The 9,736-nt window shown below is 60.0% G+C and overlaps 1 protein-coding gene across 3 annotated transcripts in view; it reads right to left on the bottom strand.

Moving 5' to 3' along the window:
* Nucleotides 1-2,240: 2,240 nt before the first annotated feature.
* Nucleotides 2,241-9,736, bottom strand: part of LOC130584947 (mitochondrial Rho GTPase 2) — a 46,969-nt gene continuing 39,473 nt past the window's right edge. For 2 of the 3 annotated variants that reach the window (XM_057385236.1, XM_057385237.1), the window contains exons 11-19: nt 9,445-9,565; nt 8,335-8,419; nt 6,970-7,115; nt 6,797-6,897; nt 6,594-6,724; nt 6,107-6,187; nt 5,800-5,922; nt 5,464-5,666; nt 2,244-3,976 (exon numbers count right to left, since the gene is read on the bottom strand). In XM_057385236.1, coding sequence (XP_057241219.1) covers nt 3,859-3,976; nt 5,464-5,666; nt 5,800-5,922; nt 6,107-6,187; nt 6,594-6,724; nt 6,797-6,897; nt 6,970-7,115; nt 8,335-8,419; nt 9,445-9,565 — 1,109 coding nt within the window. In that variant the 3' untranslated portion in view covers nt 2,244-3,858. Of the gene's footprint in view, nt 3,977-5,463; nt 5,667-5,799; nt 5,923-6,106; nt 6,188-6,593; nt 6,725-6,796; nt 6,898-6,969; nt 7,116-8,334; nt 8,420-9,444; nt 9,566-9,736 lie in introns of all 3 variants that reach the window. The other variant, XM_057385238.1, reaches the window with a different exon arrangement.

Raw genomic sequence — 9,736 nt, 5'->3', positions numbered from 1 at the left:
GTATGGGAACCTACATCCCGGTATGGGAACCTACATCCCGGTATAGGAACCGCATCCCGGTATGGGAACTGAATCCCGGTATGGGAACTGCATCCCAGTATGGGAACAGCATTCCGGTATGGGAACTGCATCCCGGTACGGGAACCTACATCCCGGTATAGGAACCGCATCCCAGTATGGGAACCTACATCCCGGTATGGGAACTGCACCCTGGTATGGGAACTGCATCCGGTACGGGAACCTACATCCCGGTATGGGAACTTACATCCCGGTATGGGAACTGCATCCCGGTACGGGAACTGCATCCCGGTACGGGAACCTACATCCCCGGTATGGGAACCTACATCCCGGTATGGGAACTGCATCCCGGTACGGGAACTGCATCCCGGTATGGGAACCTACATCCCTGTATGGGAACAGCATTCCGGTATGGGAACTGCATCCCGGTATGGGAACTGCATCCCGGTACGGGAACCTACATCCCGGTATAGGAACCGCATCCCGGTATGGGAATCTACATCCCTGTATGGGAACCTACATCCCGGTATGGGAACCGCATCCCAGTATAGGAACTGCACCCCCGTATGGGAACTGCATCCTGGTATGGGAACCACATTTCAATAGGGTAACGAGATCCTGGTGTGATACCTGCATTCCAGAGTGGTATCTGCATCCCAGTTTTGGTATTTACATTACAGTACTGTCACTCATTTCCTGGCCCAGTACCTGCACCCCAGTGCATCCTGCTGKGGATACCTGCATCCCACTACCCACGTCCCAGTATGGGTACTCACATCCTGGTGTGGTGAATCCTGAATCCCAGCACAGCATCTGTGTCTTGGAATGAGAACCTGTATTCCATCCCAGTACAGGTGCACGTATTCCAGAGCAGTTCCCACATCCTGCTACGTGTGTTTGCAGCTGCACCCTGCTACAGGAACACATATCCTGGTACAGTACAAGCATCCCAGTATGGACATCACGACCCCAGAATGGACATCAGCATCCCAGTGTGGACATCAACATCCCAGTACCCAGTACCAAGTACCCAGTACCTGAATTTGGCACAGGTGACTGCAAACATTCCCTCTCTCCTGACCCTACACCCACAGGCCAGCAGAGTCTGGATGCATCCCCCATGACACAGGGGATGTGGGGCCTCCACCGCAGTGGAGCACAGTGCTCATGGGGCAGCMTGGCACTGCATCCCTTGAACTGGCACCCCTATGTGACACTCACGGTGTCACCCAGGCCAGGCTCCCCTGGACGCCCGGGCAGGGCAGGGGTGTCCCCAGGACCCATCCTTGGTGCTATCCTCAGTTCCTGGAGCCACAGCTCAGCCCCGTGGGTGCCCCCAGAGAGCTCTGGGCTTGCCAGCCCTGCCAGGCTCCTGCCCGGGGGCTGTGTGTGGCCGTGGATGGGGTCCCCTGGCCCACACCCGTGCCTGTCCCAGCACGGTGCCCATGGCTCCGCTCCSCGGTGCTATTAATACACAGCAGGGCACGTAGGCGGCGGCTCCCGTGGGATCCAGCCTGGTTTGGAGTCACCAGGGAGCACCGCGTGTCCYGGCCCCTCCTCTGCCTGGCACCGCAGCTGTGTCCCCACCATCCCTGTCCCCTGGTTGGCCGTGTGGGAAGGGTCTCCTCTCCCACCCCACAGCCCCGAGGGACCCCCTCACGTGTGGGAGCAGCCCAACCCCACCCAGTCTCAGTGCAGAGGCTCTGGAAAATCCTTTCCTCCATCTGTGCCCACATTCCCTGTGCCCCGCGCCCGTGGCTGAGGCTGCAGGGATGGAAATGGCCGAGSAAAAAGCTGCCACGGGGAAACGGGAGCAGGGAGGGCAGGTGGAACAGCCCCGGGAGCTGCGGGTGCGGGGGGAAAGTGGCTGCAGTGATGTGGGGAGCCCTGAACCCCACACAGGGATGGACACAGAGATCCGTGGCTCTCAGGGTATCCAAAACCTTCCGCTTCCCTTGGATACGGGGAAGAGAAAAACAGGATCCTTCCCCACTGTCTGGCACTTGTTGCACAGGGATCCATTTTCCCCGGCACCAAGGAGCCCTGACCAGCCCCAAACCTTGTCCCACCACACCGGGCTTCAGCTCCTGCCCCAAATCCCGGGAACCACCCTCAAACAGGGCAGCCCTGGGCCCACGGGTGTCCCTGTTCCCACCACAGCCCAGGCAGGCCCCAGGCTTTGTGCAGCCCTGGCAGGGACAGGGRTCACCAAGGCTCCCAGGTGATGCAGGACATGGTGTGCAAGCGCAAGGTGTGTAAAAATTTATTTTGCTGTAGAGAACGAACCTAAAACGSCACAGCTCCGGCAGACGCGGAGCAGGGAGACACCAGGCACGGGCCCGGCTGGCAGAGCCATGCACAGTGGGCACCAAGAGGGACATGGAACACGGGGGACATGGCCCCGGCAGTGCCAGGACCAGGGGCCAGCAGTGAGTGGGCACCTGACTGGTACAGCAGCTCTGGCATAGGCAGGGACCTCCGGCCAGCCAGCGCTGGGGACAGCAGGATGGGGACACCACCCTGGGACTGTCCCCGGGAGGGACACTGGTGCTGCCCAGTGACTTCTTAACCCCCTCGCTGGCTCCAGGCCACGGTAAAACATTTAAATAGACRAAACACAGAAAAAACAGCTCCAGGTGGTACCTGGGAGCTGCCCCCGCAGCTGCCTGCAGAGACTGACCCTGAGCCTGCTGGGGRAGGCTGGGCTGGTGGCACCGGCCAGGGGCTGACCCAGGCTCCCCCCGGGGATGGGCACTGGCCTTGCTCTTTGGGATGTGCAGGCAGGGATGCTGTGGGGCTTTGGCCCCCGTGGGGTGCTGAGCTCAGTCMCAGCAGCTGACACCAGCTTGGGGTGGGCAGGGGACAGGGCAGGAAGGAGCTTCCATTGGTACCAGGAGATGGAAACGCCCAGAGCCACACAGAGGGGACAGCAGGACACGGGCCCTGGGGCACAGGGTCCATCAGCTCAGTGATGGCACTGCCAYGGAAGGACTGGGCACACAGTGGGCACCCAATGTCCTCCCAGTCCTTACCAGGACTCCCAGAGCCCTGCAAATACTGGAGGCCATGAATATGGGTGACCAGGGGTGGGGGAGAGGGGACAGGCCACGCAGGTGGCAGGGAAGGAGGGCAGATGGACRCAGTGCCTGGCACGCTACAGGACTCACAAGATTTCTGGGTAGAAACAAGACAAAAGAGCTCATGACAGACCCTGGTTATCACTGCCCCCTCAGCTCAGGACAGCAGCCACTGTGTCCCAGCAGGAGGGGCCAGGCCTGACCCCGAAACACTGAGGGGGTTTCACTGCCTGGCCCTCCCTSCCTGGCTGCCTTTCCCTGCGCTGGCTGAGGGAAAGCGGGACAGGAGCAGGAGATGGGCCCCAGGGAGCCGGAGCCATGAGCTCATTTGACAGCTCAGCTGCTGCTGGAGCTCCCAGAGGCTCTGGCAGCGTTGCCCCCTCCAGAATTGAGGGCACCAGCACAGCCCTCTGGGGAGGGGACGTGCCCAGTCCAACAGACACYGAAACACTCATGTTTGAGCTTAAAAACAAGCGTTAAAAAAACTGAACAGAATAAAAGATGAGGGTGATCCTCCAGCTGCTGGTGAGGCAGAGCCCTCCTGGCAGAGCTGCCTGCCCTGTGGCCACAGGGGCCAGGAGGCCACAGGGTGAGGCTRGCTGGTGCCAGGGCTTTATCCTGCTGGTGCTGGGAGGTCTGGCTTCACTGGTCCTGCAATCTAGGCTGGGGGCAAAGGAGGAGTTCCTACCAGGGACCARCTTGAGGCAGGGCCCCTCACTGGGGATGGGGAGCCGGTGTCACGGGGGACGGGGGAGAGTGGCTCTCATTTGTTCTTGGCCAGCAGGCGGTACAGGGTGAAGCCCACCAGCGCCGTCACCGCCGCGCCCAGCGCCACCCGCAGCCAGAAGGAGGCGACTCCCATCTCCACGGCGTTCAGGTGGCTGCAARGAAACACAGGAGAGGCCGGTCAGTGGCTGTCCCAGCGCTCCCACCCCACCCGGGGTCAGCACAGCACCAGGGGCCACAGCCCAGCTGCAGGGCAAGCTCCGAGAGATTCCCTGTCCCTGCCAGCCGAGTGCCCGTCACCCAGCATCAGCGTCAAGCCAAGGGGACGGACGTGCCTGTCCCCTCCCCTGCCCTGGAAACAGCTCTCCAACACCTAAATAATTAGGCAGGTATCTGCCTTTCTGGGTCAAACTGCCTTTCCAGCTCCAAGGGCATGGAGAGCAGGGACACCACGGGGACAGCAGTGACAGGGACCAAAGGGCAGCGAGGGACAGTGCCCGGCGCTGCCCCAGCGTACACAGTCCCTCCCCAAACACGTGCTGTCCTGCACCAACGTGCTCCCCTCCTCTCTCTTTCCATCTATAATTCATTCCCCACTACATCGGGGGAGCACAGCCAATCCCCGGCCCTCCATTACGCTGTTATTTATTTATACCCCATACCCTAAGATATATTAAGAATATTTAAATTTTAATACTGCAGAGAGGAGGGGGAAAAAAAAGCGTCAGCTCTAAAAATAAAGTTGTTTATTGAAAAGAAGCTGGAGGGAAAACTACTCACTAGTAATCCCATCCTGCCTTCCAAGGCTCCCGCACGCTCTACCCGCGAGGGCTCAGCCCCTGGAGCTGTGCTCGCCCTTCCCAGCCCTGGAGCAGAGTGATTCCACACACAGGGATCCTCCTCCCCTCCTGTGACCAGCCTGGCACTGTCCTACCCGGTTCCCAGCCCCTCTGGGGTGCAGCTCCTCCCAAAGGGAGGCTGTGTGACACAGGTCTCGCTTCGCTGACCTCTTTTTCAGTCTGATCCATCTCATCGGGAGAAAATAGCTGCCACCCCCCCGTGGGCCTTGGCAAACTAAGCTGGCTACTCCTCTTCAGCATTTTTTATCTTGGGCTTCAAAAATAAACACTCCTGTGGCAGGATCTATCTACTAAATCTGCCAGAGACACACACAGGGAGAGGGAACTTCCCCCCTCTGCAATTAGGAGAAGAAGAGGCTTTTCTGTTTCAATTATTTGTAGAAGCAGAGCACAGAATCCTGGAATGGTTTGGGTGGAAAGGAACCTTGAAGTCCACCTTGTTCTACCCCCTACCACRGGCAAGGGACATTTTCCACTGTCCCAGAATGCTCCAAGCCCTGTCCAGCCTGGCCTTGGACACTTSTAGGGATGGGGCAGCCACAGCTGCTCTGGACACCCTGTGCCACGGCCTCCTTCCCAACACCCCATCTATCCCTGCCCTCCTGCAGCTTAAGGCCATCCCCCTTGTCSTSTCACTGCATGCTCTGATGACACCAAAATCACCAGATGACCTCAAAAGCTGGAGAGAAACCAAAGCAGAAGCAGAATGTGGCAGAGGCAGGGCTGGGACCCAGCCCCTTCCCCAGGCTGTGCTCCCACCCCTCCATGGGAAGGATACTAACGGGAAGGTGGCAGCAGTAGCCAGTTTGGTGTAGACAGCAGTGCTGGGTGGTCCCTGGCTGTGGCAGGAGAAGTGGAAGGGTGGAGGGAGGCAGTGCTTGTAGCAGAAGTCAGCTGGGATGAGCCCTGGCTGCTGACTGGCTTCTGGCAGGTCTGTCTTGGAGGCCACAAACACACAGGGGATCTGGCTGTCCAGGTAGTGTTGCTGTGGAGACAGGAGAAACCCCAGCAAGGGTTACGGACCAAGCCCTGGGGGATGTGGGGCTGCSACAAAAACTGAGGGCTCCAGAGGTCAAACAGGACCCCTGTGAAGTGCCCCAAGGGCCCCTGCCAGCTACCTTATAGATGCTGGCACAGTAGTTGAAGGATTTGGGGTCGCTGAGGTTGTAGATGAAGCAGGCGACGTCGCATGCAGCGTCCGATGGCTCCATGAACGTTTTGTCAGCGCTGACCTCGTAGAGCTGGAGCAGAGGAGACAGACAGATGTGTGGCACAGCAGTGTCCCAGGGCAGCAGCTGTTCCTCACAGCAGCACATGACTGTGCCAGCCCAGCCACAGCCCAGCCCTGTGTGCCTGGACGCAGGGACACGGTCCTGCCCTGCTGAGGGCCAGACACCGTGTGATTCCCTCCTCACCCACACTTACTATCAGGTACTTCTCCTGGCCATTGACCTGCACTGTGTTGATGGTGTAGAGGGATGGCTGTCCTGGGTTCTCCCTCTGGGCCTGTCACCAAGGAGAACATGGTSTCAGACAGTGGGGACATGAGGGTGKGCAGGGAGAGACAGCGTTTCCCASTGCCCCAAGGTGCCTGACAGACACCTGAGGGGCAGCCTGGGCCTGTCATGAGGTGTGGGGCTGTCCCAACCAGGCAGGGGATGTTGGCATCACTGTGGCCATCTCAGGGAAAGGCACAGCCCCTCTGGACCCTTGGGACAAGCAGAAGGGACAGGCCCACCCCRTTAGCCAGGATTAAGGACACCAAAGCCACCAGCACGGAGGGRGTGGGAAGCACAGGCAGGGAGAGCATCGATGGGGGGCCTGGCCACGGGCAGGGAGGAGCCATCACGGGACAGATCGCTCCAGGACCTCCGGCTGTGCCTCCTGCTCCAGCCCRGGAGCAGCCACTCACCGCCAGGCTCCTGCCGAGGAAGGCCTGCAGGAAGGCAGACTTGCCTGCGCCCCGCGCTCCCAGCACCTTGCACAGGAACACGTTCCTCTGTGTCTGCCCTTTCTCCAGGTCAATCCTCTTGTCCCGGGTCACTGCCAGGAGACACAGGGGGTGAGAGCCAGGAGGGACCCGAGCTGTGACACAGGGGCAGGGCAYGGCTGTACCTGTGAGGGCTTGTGTCTGGGAGTCCTGCTCCGAGAGGATGGGGTAGCCCAAGTAGCCCAGGCACTCCAGGCAGTGCCGTACGTCCAGGTAAGCCACGAGCCTGGAGGGACAYGGCGGGGTCAGCAAGGGCTGGGTGGTGTGACCGAGGGCCAGGGAGAGGGACTGAGCTTACGTCCACTGGCAGAGGAATCCATGCAGGGAAAGCAGGCCTTTATCAGTGGTGCATACCGTGTTGTAGAGCTCGGGGCCCCAGGGCACGCAGGGGAACACGCTGAAGAAGTTCTGCAGCTCTGTGTGCGACAGGGCTCCGTCCTGGTCCTGCCAAAACATGGCCACTCAGCAGGGCAGGCAGCACCCAGCTGTGCCCAGAGGGGTCCCTGCCACAATGGTCACCTCCCAGCTGTGGAATGTCACAGGGATGCTGTCGATGGCCAGGATCGATGGCAGCGGGGCAAGCACGGAGCCCATGCCCCGGGGACTGCCAGCGCTGCACAGCAGCCAACACGCTCTGGGACTGCAGCTGCAGCCAGGCAGGGCCTGTCCACCCACCCCACCCCACAGCCCTGAGCTGCTGCTCCTGGCAGTCCTGGAGCCAGCTGTCCCACAGCAGCCTGCACCAGCCCAGCCTGGCCTCCCACACTGCAGCAACCAGCCCGAGATCTGCATGTGGCCAAGGCCACCAGACAAGCACAGGCTGTGCCTAAAGGTGACCTGCTGGCACCTGGGCACACAGGGGTGTGAATACTTTTAGTTCTGCCACTCCCCGTGGCCACAGAGTTGAACTGGGCACACAGGGACACATGTCCACTCCGTGCTGCCATTCCTGGTGGGCACAGAACTGATCTGGGCACACAGGGACACGTGTCCATTCCGTGCTGCCATTCCTGGTGGGCACAGAACTGATCTGGGCACACAGGGACACGTGTCCACTCCGTGCTGCCATTGCTGAGCCATTCCCCGTGGTCACAGAGCTGCCATACCCCAGATGCACATCAACATCTCAATTACCAGTCTGAGCAGGTGCATGCAGATCCAATGCATCCCCTTCTCCCACTCTCCCAGAGCCTGAGTTTGGCACAAATGTGTTGCTTTCTCTCCCTCTCTGGCCTGGCAGCCCTCCACCAGGCTGGCAGATGCTAGTGCTTGGTCCATGGCTGGTGGCCAGCAGCTGTGCCTGCTTCCCTGCCCACTTGCCTGCCTCCTTCCCTGCCCCCCTGCCCACTGCAGCCAGGCACTACAGAGGCCACAGCAGCTTGATGCCAACTCAGACCCACACCCTGAAGGTCCAAACTGACCTTTGTTCATGGGTACTGACCACAATTCCACATCCCTGATAAGACATCAGACTGCCTAGAGCTCCCTGAGGCCACTTCCTGCTCCCAAAGCCTCTAAAGAGGGAATACTGTGGCAGAGGAAAGCCCTTCCCTGTGCTCTGTATGCTCCCAGGCACACAGGGGAGGTCAGGGCAGCACCTGTGCCCAAGTCTGCAGGCCCAGCAGAACACCCCCTCCCCAGGAGCCCCGGCAGTGCTGCCCACCTTGTCGTGCTTCTCAAAGAGCCTCTGCAGGAACTGGTATCCCAAGTGGTTGAGCTCTGTGGAGCAGCCAGGGGGCACGCGGATCCTGTCAGGAACATCATGGAATGGTTCAGGTTGGAAAAGCCCTCTATGATCATCAAGTCCAACTGTCCCAACAGTGCCTAGGCCACCACTGAMCCCTGTCCCCAAGTGCCAAATCTACATGGCTATAAATCCCTACAGGGATGGTCASTCCACCACTGCCCTGGGTAGCGCCAGGGCCTGACCACCCTTTCAGAGAAGAAATATTTCTGAATATCCAATCTAAACCTCCCTTTTATCTTTCATATCCCATTCTSCAGGTCAGACATCCAAATGAGCCCCCTCAAGCCGTGAACGAAGGGCAGTGTGTGAGCACATCTCACCCAGAGGATACAGCTCCCCAGTCCYGCCCTGCTCAAGGTCAGCTGCTGCCTCCAGACCTGGCTATTCCTTGCCACAGCCCCATTATTTCGGGRAGAATCCCCTAAGGATCCACAGTGGCCTTTCCCTGGCACATCCCAAGCAGCCAGGGAGATGCTGTGCCCTCGCACTGCCTCACACCCAGGGCTTCAGCAGGRCACAGCAGTGCCCGGGGTGCCATCCACCAGCATGTCCCTGTCACCTCCCCACAGCCTGCTGCCTGGGAAGAGGAGGAGGCAGCTCCAAGCCAAAGCCTTCCACTCCTGCCAGCTCCCCATCCCCAGAGTGGCAGGGAGCAGAGCAGAGACAGCAGCTGCACAATCAGCCGCGAGGGCTGTGCTGACAGCTCACTGCACCCGACAGAGCTGCTCTGCCTCGCTTAGCTGGGGACACAGCAGCCTCCAAGAACTCCTTGCTGATGTCAAAGRAAGGCTGGGATTTCACTCCCCACCTTCCTGTCTGCCTAAATCAGCAGCCCCAAGGCCTGTTGTGCTCGTTCCCAACCCCATGTGTCAGCTCCTGCCCGAGGGGAAGGTGAGCACTGCCAAGCTGACCCTGCCCTAAGGGCATAGAGCAGTTCCTGGGGTGCAGAAGGATCCAGCCAAGGTGCTGGGGATCCCGAGCCATGCACCACAGGAACATGACCCCCTGGCCACCCCAGACACGCACTGAGGGTGCAGGTAGTCATCTGTCAGCTCCAGCTCGTCGTCGTAGCCGAAGCGGCGCAGGATGGTCCAGGTGGTCTCATGGCGGCCCCGCTGGATGAACAGGGTGTTGAGGAAGAGGAAGCCTGCAGGAGAGATCAGGGGCTCAGCCACAGCCACAGCTCAGGCTCAGGGACACCTCCTCAGAGCCATGCTCTCCCTGGGAAAACAGGCTGCTCGGACACAGAGATCTCACAGCCACAGCACGCTGCTTTTAACGAGGGACTAATTAGGTTTGGAATGAGAGCCGGGGGGTT

This window comes from Malurus melanocephalus, unplaced genomic scaffold (genome assembly GCF_030028575.1).
Source record: "Malurus melanocephalus ecotype Western Australia unplaced genomic scaffold, MMel_1.1 scaffold_801, whole genome shotgun sequence".
In the NCBI taxonomy this organism is placed as follows: Eukaryota; Metazoa; Chordata; class Aves; order Passeriformes; family Maluridae; genus Malurus; species Malurus melanocephalus.
This window is presented reverse-complemented; position numbering and strand designations above follow the sequence as displayed.